Source organism: Pristiophorus japonicus, chromosome 31 (assembly GCF_044704955.1).
Source record: "Pristiophorus japonicus isolate sPriJap1 chromosome 31, sPriJap1.hap1, whole genome shotgun sequence".
Classification (NCBI taxonomy): domain Eukaryota; kingdom Metazoa; phylum Chordata; class Chondrichthyes; family Pristiophoridae; genus Pristiophorus; species Pristiophorus japonicus.
The window spans coordinates 1,826,339-1,843,978 of NC_092007.1; the positions used below are offsets into that span (position 1 = coordinate 1,826,339).

A 17,640-nucleotide genomic window follows, 5' to 3' on the forward strand; every position below is an offset into this window, starting at 1 on the left:
ACAGGCCTTAGGGGCCGGCTAATATACAGTGCTCCCAAGGGATGTTGGGATCCCTTGGGACTTCAGGGGATGAGCTCCCTGGTGGCGGAACATGGGAGTGCATGCTTTACAGATACACAACATCACTCCCTCCCCCAAAGTCAAAGTGAAAACTATTTACAAGGTGAGGCGGTCGGGAGCCTTTCTTTCCCTGGTGGATTGCCTCGGTACAAATGTCTGTTCTGGTGTGTTGGCTGTGCACTCGCTGGGCTGGCGTGTTGTTGGCCCTGCAGGGTTGCTGGGTGAGCCTGGCCTTGCTGGGCTGTTGGGCGTGATGGGTTCGATTTCCTGGTTCGGGGTGGTGTCTTTGATCCTTTGGGTGCGTGCTGTGGGCTTGAAAAAGGTGGCGTCTGCTGAGGGTTGTTCAGGGCAGTCTATGAACCGTAGCCTCGTTTGGTCCAGGTGCTTTCTGAAAATTTGTCCATTGTCTAGTTTGACTACAAACACCCTTCTTTAGCTATCAACGTGCCCGCTAACCACTTGGGACCATGTCCATAGTTTAACACATTCACAGGGTCATTCAGATCAATTTCCCGTGACACAGTGGCGCGACCATCATTTACATTTTGTTGCTGCCGCTTGCTCTCTACCTGATCATGCAGGTTGGGGTGAACCAGCGAGAGTCTGGTTTTAAGTGTCCTTTTCATGAGTAGCTCAGCCGGGGGCACCCCTGTGAGCGAGTGGGGTCTCATGCGGTAGCTGAGCAGTACTCGGGACAGGCGGGTTTGGAGTGAGCCTTCTGTGACTCGTTTAAGGCTCTGTTTGATTGTTTGTACTGCCCGCTCTGCCTGCCCATTGGAGGCTGGTTTAAACGGGGCCGAGGTGACATGTTTGATCCCATTGCAGGCCATGAATTCTTTAAATTCGGCACTGGTGAAACATGGCCCGTTGTCACTGACCAGTATGTCAGGCAGGCCGTGGGTGGCAAACATGACCCTCAGGATTTCAATGGTGGTGGTGGTGCTTCCCGACATTATTTCACATTCAATCCATTTTGAAAAAGCATCCACCACCACCAGGAACATTTTACCGAGAAACAGGCCCGCATAGTCGACATGGATCCTCGACCATGGTCTGGAGGGCCAGGACCACAAACTTAGTGGTGCCTCTCTGGGCGCGTTGCTCAACTGAGCACACATGCTGCATTGCCGTACACAGGACTCTAAGTCAGAGTCGATACCGGGCCACCACACGTGGGATCTGGCTATTGCTTTCATCATTACTATACCCGGGTGTGTGCTGTGAAGATCTGAGATGAACGTCTCCCTGCCCTTTTAGGGTAGCATTACGTGGTTACCCCACAACAGGCAGTCTGCCTGAATGGACAGCTCGTCCTTTCGCCGCTGGAACGGCTTGATTAGCTCTTGCATTTCAACGGGGATGCTGGCCCAGCTCCCATCCAGTACACAGGTTTTTACTAGGGACAGCAGAGGATCTTGGCTGGTCCAAGTCCTAATCTGGTGGGCCGTGACAGGTGATTTATCATTTTCAAACGTTTCCATGACCATCAACAAGTCTGCGGGCTGCGCCACCATCAACAAGTTTGCAGGCTGCGCCATTTCCACCCCCGTGGTGGGCAATGGTAGTCGACTGAGAGCATCCGCACAGTTCTCAGTGCCTGGCCTATGGCGGATGGTATAGTTATACACTGATAGCACGAGTGCCCACCTTTGTATGCGGGCTGAGGCATTAGTATTTATCCCCTTGTTTTCAGCGAACAGGGATATGAGGGGCTTGTGATCGGTTTCCAGCTCAAATTTGAGGCCAAACAGGTACTGATGCATTTTCTTTACCCCGAACACACATGCTAATGCCTCTTTCTCAATCATGCTGTAGGCCTCTCGGCCTTAGACAAACTCCTGGAGGCATTGGCGACAGGTTGCAACTTCCCCGCAACGTTAGCTTGTTGTAATACACACCCGACTCCGTACGACGACGCATCACATGCTAGCATAAGTCTTTTACACGGGTTATACAATACAAGCAGCTTGTTGGAGCATAAAATGTTTCGTCTTTCTCAAAAGCAATTACTTGTTTTTTTCCCCAACAACCCAGTTCTCACCTTTATGCAATAACACATGTAGGGGCTCTAAGAGGGTGCTTAACCCCGGTAGGAAGTTACCAAAATAGTTGAGGAGTCCCAGGAACGACCGCAGCACCGTGACGTTCTGTGGCCTGGGCGCGTTCCTGATAGCCTCTGTCTTGGTGTCTGTGGGCCGAATGCCATCCGCTGTGATCTTTCTCCCCAAAAACTCCACTTCTGTTGCCATGAAGACGCATTTTGACCTCGTCAGCTGCAGCCCTACGCGATCCAGTCGCTGGAGGACCTCCTCCAGGTTTTGTAGGTGCTCGGCGGTGTCCCGACCCATGACCAATATGTCGTCCTGAAAGACCACCGTGTGTGGCACTGACTTGAGTAGGCTCTGCATGTTTCTCTGGAAGATCGCTGCAGCTGACCGAATTCCAAACGGGCAGTTGTTCTAGATGAACAGTCCCTTGTGCGTGTTGATGCAGGTGAGGCCCTTCGAAGACTCCTCCAGCTCCTGCGTCATGTAGGCCGAAGTCAGGTTGAGCTTGGTGAACGTCTTGCCTCCTGCCAGCGTCGCAAATAGGTCGTCTGCCTTAGGTAGCGGGTATTGGTCCCGCACCAAGAAACGATTAAGAGTTACTTTATAATCGACGCAAATCCTGATCATGCCATCACTTTTGAGTACTGCAACAATCGGGCTGGCCCACTCGCTGAATTCCACTGGGGAGATGATGCCCTCACATTGCAGCCTGTCCAGCTCGATTTCCACTCTCTCCCTCATCATGTGAGGTACCGCTCACGCCTTGTGGTGAATGGGTCATGCCTCTGGGACCAAGTGGATCCGCACCTTCACCCCGGAAAAGTTTCCAATGCCTGGCTCAAAAAGGGAAGGAAATTTGTTAAGAACCTGGGTACATGAGGCCTCATCAACATGTGATAGCGCTCGGATGTCATCACTATTCCAGCAGATTTTGCCCAGCCAGCACCTTCCAAGCAGTGTGGGGCCATCGCCCGGGACAATCCAGAGTGGCAGTTCATGCACCGTGCCCTTGTAGATGACCTTGAGCATGGTGCTGCCCAGGACAGTGATGAGCTCTTTGGTGTACGTTCTCAGTTTTATGTGGATGGGGCTCAGGGCTGGTCTGAGTGCCTTGTTGCACCACAGTCTCTCAAACATCTTTTTACTCATTATGGATTGGCTAGCGCCAGTGTCCAGTTCCATGGCTACGGGTACGCCATTCACACATTTGGCATTATAGGTGGACATTTCGTTGAAAATGTGTGCACCCCGTGTACTTCAGCATCTGCCTCCTCTCTCTGAGGCTCGAAATTGCTTTGTTCCACCATGGACCGATCTTCCTCTGCCACGTGGTGGTTAGCAGGTTTTGCTGCAAGCTCGTTGGAGGTGCCCCATTGTTCCACAGCTCTTGCAAACATGCCCTTTGAAGCGGCCTGAATAGGCTGAATGGAAGCCTCCACAACGCCAACAAGGTGTGAATTGCCTTGCATTCATCCTTTGTTGGGGACTCTGAGTCATCTGGGTCACCTGAGGCCTGCTGGTAGTTGCCCTGTACATTTCTGCTCACAAACACAGTTCCAGTTAATTTATGAACATTGCTAGCACTTGTGTGCTGAGAGATTTGTTTGGTGTTATCACTGGTGGACATAAATGCCTGTGCTATCGCAATGGCCTTACTGAGGGTCGGTGTCTCTACAGTCAAAAGTTTTCGTAGAATGGTCTCGTGGCCAATGCCCAGTACAAAAAAGCACCTGCTCCAGGTAGCCATCAAACTCACATTGTCCTGCAAGTCGTCTTAGCTCGGCGACATAACTCGCCACTTCCTGACCTTCAGATCGCTGGCACATGTAGAACCGATACATCTCCCTCGGGTTAAGATGCTCCCGAACCAGTGTACACAGCTCCTCATGCAACTTATTTGTGGGTTTCAACAGAGCCAGAAGATTCTTCATGAGGCTGTAGGTCGGTGCCCCGCAGACTGTGAGGAGGACCGCTCTCCTTTTTGCAGCGCTTCCTTCTCCGTCCAGCTCGTTGGCTACAAAGTACTGGTCGAGCCATTCGACATAGGCTTCCCAGTCCTCACCCTCTGAGAACTTCTCCAGGATGCCCACAGTTTGCTGCATCTTTGCGTTGGATTCGTATACTCGTCGCCAGTTATTGTGTTCCTTACACAGATGAGACTGCACACAGGGAGGTTAAAGTAACAGTGACCTCAGTCTTTATTAAGACACTCCAGAGTGAGGAACAGGCCTTAGGGGCTCCCAAGGGACGCTGGGATCCATTGGGACTTCAGGGGATGCGCTCCCTGGTGGCAGAACATGGGAGTGCATGCTTTACAGATACACAGCAGCAGAGGCCGTGGGTTTGGGAGGTGTTGCCGAAGAAGCATTAGAGATTCAATATTAGGCTGAAAATAACCCCAATGCATTATGGTTGCAGGATTACTTAAAAGCAAGTATCAACTTTGATGTGAGCATTAGCCTGGTTAATATCAATGGGTTTTCATCTCCCCCCGGAGATAGCACACAAATGGAACCATAAATATAAGACAGTCACGAATAAATCCAATGGGGAATTCAGGAGAAACCTTTACCCAGAGAGTGGTGAGAATGTGGGGTTCGCTACCACAGGCAGTGCTTGAAGCGAACAACATAAAGGAGAGTGAGATAAACCACGAGGGAGAAGGGAATAGAATGAAATGTTAATGAGGTGAGATGCAGAAGGTGGGAGGAGGTCCAAGAGGAGCATTAACACCGGTATGGACCTGTGGGGCCGAATGACATTATTCTGTGCTATAAACTTCAATGATTGGTTACACTCGTGTTCCCTCGATCTAAGGCATTTTGAACTACAGGATTTGGTGTGATTAATAAATCGTGATTTGACAAATTCAATATTGCCATATATTTTTGGTGAAACCTATCTTTGGATTTGATTCCACATTGTGCAGATGTTCCCGTGGATTTATACGCCAAAGTGAGCAAGCTACACAAAGGCAAAGATGCAGGTAGCTAATAATGAAAGAATATTGCATACAATGGCAGTGGAATAAGCCGGAGCTTTTCGAGACGTATTGGGAAAGGTGGCTTCTGGTTGGCGTAGTTTAGTTTTCATGCCAGAAGAGTCTGAATTGCAACTAGTGTCGGCCGTGGCTCAGTGGGTCACTCTGGATGGGAGGGGCTCTGGGTCACTCTGGGTGGGAAGGGTCAGTGAGTCACTCTGAGTGGGAGGGGCTTACGCTCACTCTGGGTGGGAGGAGCCCTGGGTCACTCTGGGTGGGAGGTGTCAGTGGGTCACTGGGTGGGAGGGGCTCTGGGTCACTCTGGGTGGGAGGGGTCAGTGGGTCACTCTGGGTGGGAAGGGTTCTGGGTCACTCTGGGTGGGAAGGGTCAGTGGGTCACTCTGGGTGTGAGGGGCTTACGATCACTCTGGGTGGGAGGAGCCCTGGGTCACTCTGGGTGGGAGGTGTCAGTGGGTCACTCTGGGTTGGAGGGGCCAGTGGGTGACTCTGGGTGGGAGGGGCACTGGGTCACTCTGGGTGGGAGGGGTCAGTGGGTCACTCTGGGTGGGAGGGATCAGTAGTTCACTCTCTGTGGGGGGTCATTGGGTCAATCTGGGTGGGAGGGGTCAATAGGTCACTCTCGGAGGGAGGGATCAGTGGGTCACTCTGGATGTGAGGGGTCAGTGGATCACTCTGGGTGGAAGGGGACAGTGGGTCACTCTGGGTGGGAGGGGCACTGGGTCACTCTGGGTGGGAGGGGTCAGTGGGTCACTCTGGGTGGGAGGGATCAGTAGGTCACTCTCTGTGGGGGGTCATTGGGTCAATCTGGGTGGGAGGGGTCAATAGGTCACTCTCGGAGGGAGGGATCAGTGGGTCACTCTGGATGTGAGGGGTCAGTGGGTCACTCTGGGTGGAAGGGGGCAGTGGGTCACTCTGGGTGGGAGTGGTCAGTGGGTCACTGTAGGAGGGAGGGATCAGTGGGTCACTGGGTGGGAGAGGTCACTGGGTCACTCTGGGTGGTAGGGGTCAGTGGGTCACTCTGGGTGGGAGGCGTCATTGGATCACTCTGGGTGGGAGGGGTGAGTGAGTCACTCTGGGTGAGAGGGGTCAGAGGGTCACTCTGGGTGGGAGGGATCAGTGGGTCACTCTGGGTGGGAGGGGCTCTGGGTCACTCAGGGTGGGAGGGGCCCTGGGTCACTGGGTGGGAGTGGCTCTGGATCACTGGGTGGGTGGGAGGGATCAGTGGGTCACTCTGGGTGGGAGTAGTCAGTGGGACAGTCTGGGTGGGAGGGTTCAGTGGGTCACTCTGGGTGGGAGAGGTCAGTGCATCTTTCTGGGTGGGAGATGTCAGTGGGACAGTCTGGGTGGGAGGGGTCAGTGGGTCACTCTGGGTGGGAGGGGCTCTGGTTCACTCTGGGTGGGAGGGATCAGTGGGTCACTGGGTGGGAGTGGTCAGTGGGACAATCTGGGTGGGAGGGGTCAATGAGTCACTCTGGGTGGGAGGAGTCAATTGGTCACTGGTTGAGAGGGGCTCTGGATCACTCTTGTTGGGAGGGGTCAGTGGGTCACCCTGGGTGGGAGGGGATAGTGGTTCACTGTGTGGGAGGGGCTCTGGGTCACTTGTTGGGTGGGGTCCATGGGTCAGTCTCGGTGGGGGGGGGGGAATTGGGTCACTCTGGGTGGGAGGGGTCAGTGGGTCACTCTGGGTGGGAGGGATCAGTGGGTCACTCTGGGTGCGACGGGTCAGTGGGTCACTGGGTGGGAGGGGCTCTGGTTCACTCTGGGTGGTAGGGGTCAGTGGGTCATTCTGGGTGGTAGGGGTCAGTGGGTCACTCTGGGTGGGAAGGGTCATTGGGTAACTCTGGGTGGGAGGGGTCAGTGTGTCATTCTGAGTGGGAGGGTCTCTGGGCCACTGGTTGGGAGGGGTCAGTGGGTCACTCTGGGTGCGAGGGGCTGTGTGTCACTGGGTGGGAGAGGCTCTGGGTCGCTGGGTGGGAGGGGTCATTGGTCACTCTGGTTGGGAGTGGTCATTGGTGCACTCTAGGTGGGAGGGGTCAGTGGGTCAATCTTGGTGGGAGGGGTCAGTGGGTCACACTCGGTGCGAGGGGTCAGTGGGTCACTCTGGGTGGGAGTGGCTATGGGTCACTCTGGGTGGGAGGGGCTCAGTGTCACTCTGAGTGGCAGGGATCAGTGGGTCACTCTGGGTGGAAGAGGTCAGTGGGTCACACTGGGTGGGAGGGGCTCTGCTTCACTCTGGAAGGGAGGGGTCAGTGGGTCACTTTAGTTGGGAGGGGTTAGTGGGTCCCTCTGGGTGGGAGGGGTCAGTGGGTCACTCTGGGTGGGAAGGGCTCTGGTTCACTCTGGGTGGGAGGGATCAGTGGGTCACTCTGGGTGGGAGGGGTCAGTGGGTCACTCTGGGTGGGAGGGTTCAGTGGGTCACTGGGTGGGAGTGGTCAGTGGGGCAGACTGGGTGGGAGGGTTCAGTGGGTCACTCTGGGTGGGAGTGGTCAGTGCATCATTCTAGATGGGAGGGATCAGTGCGTCACTCTGGGTGGGAGTCGTCAGTGGGTCACTCTGGGTGGGAGGTGTCAGTGGGTCACTCTGGGTGGGAGGGGTCAGTGGGTCACTCTGGGTGGGAGGGGTCAGTGGGTCACTCTGGGTGGGAGGGGTCAGTGGGTCGCTCTGGGTGGGAGGTGTCAGTGGGTCACTCTGGGTGGGAGGGGTCAGTGGGTCACTGGGCGGGAGGGATCAGTGCATCATTCTGGGTGGGAGGGGCTCTGCTTCACTCTGGGTGGGAGGGGTCAGTGGGTCACTTTAGTTGGGAGGGGTTAGTGGGTCCCTCTGGGTGGGAGGGGTCAGTGGGTCACTCTGGGTGGGAAGGGCTCTGGTTCACTCTGGGTGGGAGGGATCTGTGGGTCACTCTGGGTGGGAGGGGTCAGTGGGTCACTCTGGGTGGAAGGGATCAGTGGGTCACTGGGTGGAAGTGGTCAGTGGGGCAGTCTGGGTGGGAGCGTTCCATGGGTCACTCTGGGTGGGAGAGGTCAGTGCATCATTCTGGATGGGAGGGGTCAGTGGGTCACTCTGGGTGGGAGGGCTCTGGGTCAGTCTGGGTGGGAGGGATCAGTGGGTCACTCTGGGTGGGAGGGGTCAGTGGGTCACTCTGGGTGGGAGGGTTCAGTGGGTCACTGGGTGGGAGTGGTCAGTGGGGCAGACTGGGTGGGAGGGTTCAGTGGGTCACTCTGGGTGGGAGTGGTCAGTGCATCATTCTAGATGGGAGGGATCAGTGCGTCACTCTGGGTGGGAGTCGTCAGTGGGTCACTCTGGGTGGGAGGTGTCAGTGGGTCACTCTGGGTGGGAGGGGTCAGTGGGTCACTCTGGGTGGGAGGGGTCAGTGGGTCACTCTGGGTGGGAGGGGTCAGTGGGTCGCTCTGGGTGGGAGGTGTCAGTGGGTCACTCTGGGTGGGAGGGGTCAGTGGGTCACTCTGGGCGGGAGGGATCAGTGCATCATTCTGGGTGGGAGGGGCTCTGCTTCACTCTGGGTGGGAGGGGTCAGTGGGTCACTTTAGTTGGGAGGGGTTAGTGGGTCCCTCTGGGTGGGAGGGGTCAGTGGGTCACTCTGGGTGGGAAGGGCTCTGGTTCACTCTGGGTGGGAGGGATCTGTGGGTCACTCTGGGTGGGAGGGGTCAGTGGGTCACTCTGGGTGGGAGGGATCAGTGGGTCACTGGGTGGAAGTGGTCAGTGGGGCAGTCTGGGTGGGAGCGTTCCATGGGTCACTCTGGGTGGGAGAGGTCAGTGCATCATTCTGGATGGGAGGGGTCAGTGGGTCACTCTGGGTGGGAGGGCTCTGGGTCAGTCTGGGTGGGAGGGGCCCTGGGTAACTCACGGTGGGTGGGTTCAGTGGGTCACTCTGGGTGGGAGGGGTCAATAGGTCAGTCTGGGTGGGAGGGGCTCTCGTTCACTCTGGGTGAGAGGGACCATGGTTTACTCTGGGTAGGAGAGGTCAGTGGGTCAATCTGGGTGGGAGGGGCCAGTGGGTGACTCTGCATGGGAGGGGTCAGTGGGTCACTCCGGGTGGGAGGGGCTGTGTGTCACTGGGTGGGAGGGGCTCTGGGTTGTTGGGTGGGAGGGGTCATTGGTCACTCTGGTTTGGAGTGGTCATTGGTTCACTCTCGGTGGGAGGGGTCAGTGAGTCACTCTTGGTGGGAGGGGTCTGTGGGTCACTCTGGGTAAGAGGGGTCCGTGTGCCACTCTGGGTGGGGGGGTCAGTGGGTCACTCTGGGTGGGAGAGGTCAGTGCATCATTCTGGATGGGAGGGATCAGTGGGTCGCTCTGGGTGGGAGGTGTCAGTGGGTCACTCTGGGATGGGAGTGGTCAGTGGGTCACTCTGGGCGGGAGGGATCAGTGGGTCACTCTGGGTGGGAGGGATCAGTGGGTCACTCTGGGTGGGAGTAGTCAGTGGGACAGTCTGGGTGGGAGGGTTCAGTGGGTCACTCTGGGTGGGAGAGGTCAGTGCATCTTTTTGGGTGGGAGATGTCAGTGGGACAGTCTAGGTGGGAGGGGTCAGTGGGTCACTCTGGATGGGAGGGGCTCTGGTTCACTCTGGGTGGGAGGGATCAGTGGGTCACTTTAGTTGGGAGGGGTTAGAGGGTCCCTCTGGGTGGGAGGGGTCAGTGGGTCACTCTGGGTGGGAAGGGCTCTGGTTCACTCTGGGTGGGAGGGATCAGTGGTTCACTCTGGGTGGGAGGGGTCAGTGGGTCACTCTGGGTGGGAGGGATCAGTGGGTCACTGGGTGGGAGTGGTCAGTCGTGCAGACTGGGTGGGAGGGTTCAGTGGGTCACACTGGGTGGGAGGGGCTCTGCTTCACTCTGGAAGGGAGGGGTCAGTGGGTCACTTTCGTTGGGAGGGGTTAGTGGGTCCCTCTGGGTGGGAGGGGTCAGTGGGTCACTCTGGGTGGGAAGGGCTCTGGTTCACTCTGGGTGGGAGGTGTCAGTGGGTCACTCTGGGTGGGAGGGGTCAGTGGGTCACTGGGCGGGAGGGATCAGTGCATCATTCTGGGTGGGAGGGACTCTGCTTCACTCTGGGTGGGAGGGGTCAGTGGGTCACTTTAGTTGGGAGGGGTTAGTGGGTCCCTCTGGGTGGGAGGGGTCAGTGGGTCACTCTGGGTGGGAAGGGCTCTGGTTCACTCTGGGTGGGAGGGATCTGTGGGTCACTCTGGGTGGGAGGGGTCAGTGGGTCACTCTGGGTGGAAGGGATCAGTGGGTCACTGGGTGGAAGTGGTCAGTGGGGCAGTCTGGGTGGGAGCGTTCCATGGGTCACTCTGGGTGGGAGAGGTCAGTGCATCATTCTGGATGGGAGGGGTCAGTGGGTCACTCTGGGTGGGAGGGCACTGGGTCAGTCTGGGTGGGAGGGATCAGTGGGTCACTCTGGGTGGGAGGGGTCAGTGGGTCACTCTGGGTGGGAGGGTTCAGTGGGTCACTGGGTGGGAGTGGTCAGTGGGGCAGACTGGGTGGGAGGGTTCAGTGGGTCACTCTGGGTGGGAGTGGTCAGTGCATCATTCTAGATGGGAGGGATCAGTGCGTCACTCTGGGTGGGAGTCGTCAGTGGGTCACTCTGGGTGGGAGGTGTCAGTGGGTCACTCTGGGTGGGAGGGGTCAGTGGGTCACTCTGGGTGGGAGGGGTCAGTGGGTCACTCTGGGTGGGAGGGGTCAGTGGGTCGCTCTGGGTGGGAGGTGTCAGTGGGTCACTCTGGGTGGGAGGGGTCAGTGGGTCACTCTGGGCGGGAGGGATCAGTGCATCATTCTGGGTGGGAGGGGCTCTGCTTCACTCTGGGTGGGAGGGGTCAGTGGGTCACTTTAGTTGGGAGGGGTTAGTGGGTCCCTCTGGGTGGGAGGGGTCAGTGGGTCACTCTGGGTGGGAAGGGCTCTGGTTCACTCTGGGTGGGAGGGATCTGTGGGTCACTCTGGGTGGGAGGGGTCAGTGGGTCACTCTGGGTGGGAGGGATCAGTGGGTCACTGGGTGGAAGTGGTCAGTGGGGCAGTCTGGGTGGGAGCGTTCCATGGGTCACTCTGGGTGGGAGAGGTCAGTGCATCATTCTGGATGGGAGGGGTCAGTGGGTCACTCTGGGTGGGAGGGCTCTGGGTCAGTCTGGGTGGGAGGGGCCCTGGGTAACTCACGGTGGGTGGGTTCAGTGGGTCACTCTGGGTGGGAGGGGTCAATAGGTCAGTCTGGGTGGGAGGGGCTCTCGTTCACTCTGGGTGAGAGGGACCATGGTTTACTCTGGGTAGGAGAGGTCAGTGGGTCAATCTGGGTGGGAGGGGCCAGTGGGTGACTCTGCATGGGAGGGGTCAGTGGGTCACTCTGGGTGGTAGGGGTCAGTGGGTCACTCCGGGTGGGAGGGGTCAGTGGGTCACTCTGGGTGCGAGGGGCTGTGTGTCACTGGGTGGGAGGGGCTCTGGGTTGTTGGGTGGGAGGGGTCATTGGTCACTCTGGTTTGGAGTGGTCATTGGTTCACTCTCGGTGGGAGGGGTCAGTGAGTCACTCTTGGTGGGAGGGGTCTGTGGGTCACTCTGGGTAAGAGGGGTCCGTGTGCCACTCTGGGTGGGGGGGTCAGTGGGTCACTCTGGGTGGGAGAGGTCAGTGCATCATTCTGGATGGGAGGGATCAGTGGGTCGCTCTGGGTGGGAGGTGTCAGTGGGTCACTCTGGGATGGGAGTGGTCAGTGGGTCACTCTGGGCGGGAGGGATCAGTGGGTCACTCTGGGTGGGAGGGATCAGTGGGTCACTCTGGGTGGGAGTAGTCAGTGGGACAGTCTGGGTGGGAGGGTTCAGTGGGTCACTCTGGGTGGGAGAGGTCAGTGCATCTTTTTGGGTGGGAGATGTCAGTGGGACAGTCTAGGTGGGAGGGGTCAGTGGGTCACTCTGGATGGGAGGGGCTCTGGTTCACTCTGGGTGGGAGGGATCAGTGGGTCACTTTAGTTGGGAGGGGTTAGAGGGTCCCTCTGGGTGGGAGGGGTCAGTGGGTCACTCTGGGTGGGAAGGGCTCTGGTTCACTCTGGGTGGGAGGGATCAGTGGTTCACTCTGGGTGGGAGGGGTCAGTGGGTCACTCTGGGTGGGAGGGATCAGTGGGTCACTGGGTGGGAGTGGTCAGTCGTGCAGACTGGGTGGGAGGGTTCAGTGGGTCACACTGGGTGGGAGGGGCTCTGCTTCACTCTGGAAGGGAGGGGTCAGTGGGTCACTTTCGTTGGGAGGGGTTAGTGGGTCCCTCTGGGTGGGAGGGGTCAGTGGGTCACTCTGGGTGGGAAGGGCTCTGGTTCACTCTGGGTGGGAGGTGTCAGTGGGTCACTCTGGGTGGGAGGGGTCAGTGGGTCACTGGGCGGGAGGGATCAGTGCATCATTCTGGGTGGGAGGGGCTCTGCTTCACTCTGGGTGGGAGGGGTCAGTGGGTCACTTTAGTTGGGAGGGGTTAGTGGGTCCCTCTGGGTGGGAGGGGTCAGTGGGTCACTCTGGGTGGGAAGGGCTCTGGTTCACTCTGGGTGGGAGGGATCTGTGGGTCACTCTGGGTGGGAGGGGTCAGTGGGTCACTCTGGGTGGAAGGGATCAGTGGGTCACTGGGTGGAAGTGGTCAGTGGGGCAGTCTGGGTGGGAGCGTTCCATGGGTCACTCTGGGTGGGAGAGGTCAGTGCATCATTCTGGATGGGAGGGGTCAGTGGGTCACTCTGGGTGGGAGGGCTCTGGGTCAGTCTGGGTGGGAGGGATCAGTGGGTCACTCTGGGTGGGAGGGGTCAGTGGGTCACTCTGGGTGGGAGGGTTCAGTGGGTCACTGGGTGGGAGTGGTCAGTGGGGCAGACTGGGTGGGAGGGTTCAGTGGGTCACTCTGGGTGGGAGTGGTCAGTGCATCATTCTAGATGGGAGGGATCAGTGCGTCACTCTGGGTGGGAGTCGTCAGTGGGTCACTCTGGGTGGGAGGTGTCAGTGGGTCACTCTGGGTGGGAGGGGTCAGTGGGTCACTCTGGGTGGGAGGGGTCAGTGGGTCACTCTGGGTGGGAGGGGTCAGTGGGTCGCTCTGGGTGGGAGGTGTCAGTGGGTCACTCTGGGTGGGAGGGGTCAGTGGGTCACTCTGGGCGGGAGGGATCAGTGCATCATTCTGGGTGGGAGGGGCTCTGCTTCACTCTGGGTGGGAGGGGTCAGTGGGTCACTTTAGTTGGGAGGGGTTAGTGGGTCCCTCTGGGTGGGAGGGGTCAGTGGGTCACTCTGGGTGGGAAGGGCTCTGGTTCACTCTGGGTGGGAGGGATCTGTGGGTCACTCTGGGTGGGAGGGGTCAGTGGGTCACTCTGGGTGGGAGGGATCAGTGGGTCACTGGGTGGAAGTGGTCAGTGGGGCAGTCTGGGTGGGAGCGTTCCATGGGTCACTCTGGGTGGGAGAGGTCAGTGCATCATTCTGGATGGGAGGGGTCAGTGGGTCACTCTGGGTGGGAGGGCTCTGGGTCAGTCTGGGTGGGAGGGGCCCTGGGTAACTCACGGTGGGTGGGTTCAGTGGGTCACTCTGGGTGGGAGGGGTCAATAGGTCAGTCTGGGTGGGAGGGGCTCTCGTTCACTCTGGGTGAGAGGGACCATGGTTTACTCTGGGTAGGAGAGGTCAGTGGGTCAATCTGGGTGGGAGGGGCCAGTGGGTGACTCTGCATGGGAGGGGTCAGTGGGTCACTCTGGGTGGTAGGGGTCAGTGGGTCACTCCGGGTGGGAGGGGTCAGTGGGTCACTCTGGGTGCGAGGGGCTGTGTGTCACTGGGTGGGAGGGGCTCTGGGTTGTTGGGTGGGAGGGGTCATTGGTCACTCTGGTTTGGAGTGGTCATTGGTTCACTCTCGGTGGGAGGGGTCAGTGAGTCACTCTTGGTGGGAGGGGTCTGTGGGTCACTCTGGGTAAGAGGGGTCCGTGTGCCACTCTGGGTGGGGGGGTCAGTGGGTCACTCTGGGTGGGAGAGGTCAGTGCATCATTCTGGATGGGAGGGATCAGTGGGTCGCTCTGGGTGGGAGGTGTCAGTGGGTCACTCTGGGATGGGAGTGGTCAGTGGGTCACTCTGGGCGGGAGGGATCAGTGGGTCACTCTGGGTGGGAGGGATCAGTGGGTCACTCTGGGTGGGAGTAGTCAGTGGGACAGTCTGGGTGGGAGGGTTCAGTGGGTCACTCTGGGTGGGAGAGGTCAGTGCATCTTTTTGGGTGGGAGATGTCAGTGGGACAGTCTAGGTGGGAGGGGTCAGTGGGTCACTCTGGGTGGGAGGGGCTCTGGTTCACTCTAGGTGGGAGGGATCAGTGGGTCACTTTAGTTGGGAGGGGTTAGAGGGTCCCTCTGGGTGGGAGGGGTCAGTGGGTCACTCTGGGTGGGAAGGGCTCTGGTTCACTCTGGGTGGGAGGGATCAGTGGTTCACTCTGGGTGGGAGGGGTCAGTGGGTCACTCTGGGTGGGAGGGATCAGTGGGTCACTGGGTGGGAGTGGTCAGTCGTGCAGACTGGGTGGGAGGGTTCAGTGGGTCACACTGGGTGGGAGGGGCTCTGCTTCACTCTGGAAGGGAGGGGTCAGTGGGTCACTTTCGTTGGGAGGGGTTAGTGGGTCCCTCTGGGTGGGAGGGGTCAGTGGGTCACTCTGGGTGGGAAGGGCTCTGGTTCACTCTGGGTGGGAGGGATCAGAGGGTCATTCTGGGTGGGAGGCGTCAGTGGGTCACTCTGGGTGGGAGGTGTCAGTGGGTCACTCTGGGTGGGAGGGGTCAGTGGGTCACTCTGGGTGGGAGGGGTCAGTGGGTCACTCTGGGTGGGAGGGGTCAGTGGGTCACTCTGGGTGGGAGGGCTCTGGGACAGTCTGGGTGGGAGGGTTCAGTGGGTCACTCTGGGTGGGAGGGGTCAGTGGGTCACTCTGGGTGGGAGGGTTCAGTGGGTCACTGGGTGGGAGTGGTCAGTGGGGCAGACTGGGTGGGAGGGTTCAGTGGGTCACTCTGGGTGGGAGTGGTCAGTGCATCATTCTAGATGGGAGGGATCAGTGCGTCACTCTGGGTGGGAGTCGTCAGTGGGTCACTCTGGGTGGGAGGTGTCAGTGGGTCACTCTGGGTGGGAGGGGTCAGTGGGTCACTCTGGGTGGGAGGGGTCAGTGGGTCGCTCTGGGTGGGAGGTGTCAGTGGGTCACTCTGGGTGGGAGGGGTCAGTGGGTCACTCTGGGCGGGAGGGATCAGTGCATCATTCTGGGTGGGAGGGGCTCTGCTTCACTCTGGGTGGGAGGGGTCAGTGGGTCACTTTAGTTGGGAGGGGTTAGTGGGTCCCTCTGGGTGGGAGGGGTCAGTGGGTCACTCTGGGTGGGAAGGGCTCTGATTCACTCTGGGTGGGAGGGATCTGTGGGTCACTCTGGGTGGGAGGGGTCAGTGGGTCACTCTGGGTGGGAGGGATCAGTGGGTCACTGGGTGGAAGTGGTCAGTGGGGCAGTCTGGGTGGGAGCGTTCCATGGGTCACTCTGGGTGGGAGAGGTCAGTGCATCATTCTGGATGGGAGGGGTCAGTGGGTCACTCTGGGTGGGAGGGCTCTGGGTCAGTCTGGGTGGGAGGGGCCCTGGGTAACTCACGGTGGGTGGGTTCAGTGGGTCACTCTGGGTGGGAGGGGTCAATAGGTCAGTCTGGGTGGGAGGGGCTCTCGTTCACTCTGGGTGGGAGCGTTCCATGGGTCACTCTGGGTGGGAGAGGTCAGTGCATCATTCTGGATGGGAGGGGTCAGTGGGTCACTCTGGGTGGGAGGGCTCTGGGTCAGTCTGGGTGGGAGGGATCAGTGGGTCACTCTGGGTGGGAGGGGTCAGTGGGTCACTCTGGGTGGGAGGGTTCAGTGGGTCACTGGGTGGGAGTGGTCAGTGGGGCAGACTGGGTGGGAGGGTTCAGTGGGTCACTCTGGGTGGGAGTGGTCAGTGCATCATTCTAGATGGGAGGGATCAGTGCGTCACTCTGGGTGGGAGTCGTCAGTGGGTCACTCTGGGTGGGAGGTGTCAGTGGGTCACTCTGGGTGGGAGGGGTCAGTGGGTCACTCTGGGTGGGAGGGGTCAGTGGGTCACTCTGGGTGGGAGGGGTCAGTGGGTCGCTCTGGGTGGGAGGTGTCAGTGGGTCACTCTGGGTGGGAGGGGTCAGTGGGTCACTCTGGGCGGGAGGGATCAGTGCATCATTCTGGGTGGGAGGGGCTCTGCTTCACTCTGGGTGGGAGGGGTCAGTGGGTCACTTTAGTTGGGAGGGGTTAGTGGGTCCCTCTGGGTGGGAGGGGTCAGTGGGTCACTCTGGGTGGGAAGGGCTCTGGTTCACTCTGGGTGGGAGGGATCTGTGGGTCACTCTGGGTGGGAGGGGTCAGTGGGTCACTCTGGGTGGGAGGGATCAGTGGGTCACTGGGTGGAAGTGGTCAGTGGGGCAGTCTGGGTGGGAGCGTTCCATGGGTCACTCTGGGTGGGAGAGGTCAGTGCATCATTCTGGATGGGAGGGGTCAGTGGGTCACTCTGGGTGGGAGGGCTCTGGGTCAGTCTGGGTGGGAGGGGCCCTGGGTAACTCACGGTGGGTGGGTTCAGTGGGTCACTCTGGGTGGGAGGGGTCAATAGGTCAGTCTGGGTGGGAGGGGCTCTCGTTCACTCTGGGTGAGAGGGACCATGGTTTACTCTGGGTAGGAGAGGTCAGTGGGTCAATCTGGGTGGGAGGGGCCAGTGGGTGACTCTGCATGGGAGGGGTCAGTGGGTCACTCTGGGTGGTAGGGGTCAGTGGGTCACTCCGGGTGGGAGGGGTCAGTGGGTCACTCTGGGTGCGAGGGGCTGTGTGTCACTGGGTGGGAGGGGCTCTGGGTTGTTGGGTGGGAGGGGTCATTGGTCACTCTGGTTTGGAGTGGTCATTGGTTCACTCTCGGTGGGAGGGGTCAGTGAGTCACTCTTGGTGGGAGGGGTCTGTGGGTCACTCTGGGTAAGAGGGGTCCGTGTGCCACTCTGGGTGGGGGGGTCAGTGGGTCACTCTGGGTGGGAGAGGTCAGTGCATCATTCTGGATGGGAGGGATCAGTGGGTCGCTCTGGGTGGGAGGTGTCAGTGGGTCACTCTGGGATGGGAGTGGTCAGTGGGTCACTCTGGGCGGGAGGGATCAGTGCGTCACTCTGGGTGGGAGGGATCAGTGGGTCACTCTGGGTGGGAGTAGTCAGTGGGACAGTCTGGGTGGGAGGGTTCAGTGGGTCACTCTGGGTGGGAGAGGTCAGTGCATCTTTTTGGGTGGGAGATGTCAGTGGGACAGTCTAGGTGGGAGGGGTCAGTGGGTCACTCTGGGTGGGAGGGGCTCTGGTTCACTCTGGGTGGGAGGGATCAGTGGGTCACTTTAGTTGGGAGGGGTTAGAGGGTCCCTCTGGGTGGGAGGGGTCAGTGGGTCACTCTGGGTGGGAAGGGCTCTGGTTCACTCTGGGTGGGAGGGATCAGTGGTTCACTCTGGGTGGGAGGGGTCAGTGGGTCACTCTGGGTGGGAGGGATCAGTGGGTCACTGGGTGGGAGTGGTCAGTCGTGCAGACTGGGTGGGAGG

The 17,640-nt window shown here is 59.1% G+C and overlaps 1 protein-coding gene across 1 annotated transcript in view; it reads left to right on the top strand.

Moving 5' to 3' along the window:
* Positions 1-17,640, top strand: part of LOC139240297 (cell adhesion molecule CEACAM5-like) — a 132,106-nt gene that overhangs the window by 71,177 nt on the left and 43,289 nt on the right. Inside the window, exon 14 of the mRNA XM_070868759.1 lies at positions 5,038-5,094. Within this exon, the coding sequence (XP_070724860.1) occupies positions 5,038-5,094 (57 nt within the window). The remainder of the gene's footprint in view (positions 1-5,037; positions 5,095-17,640) is intronic.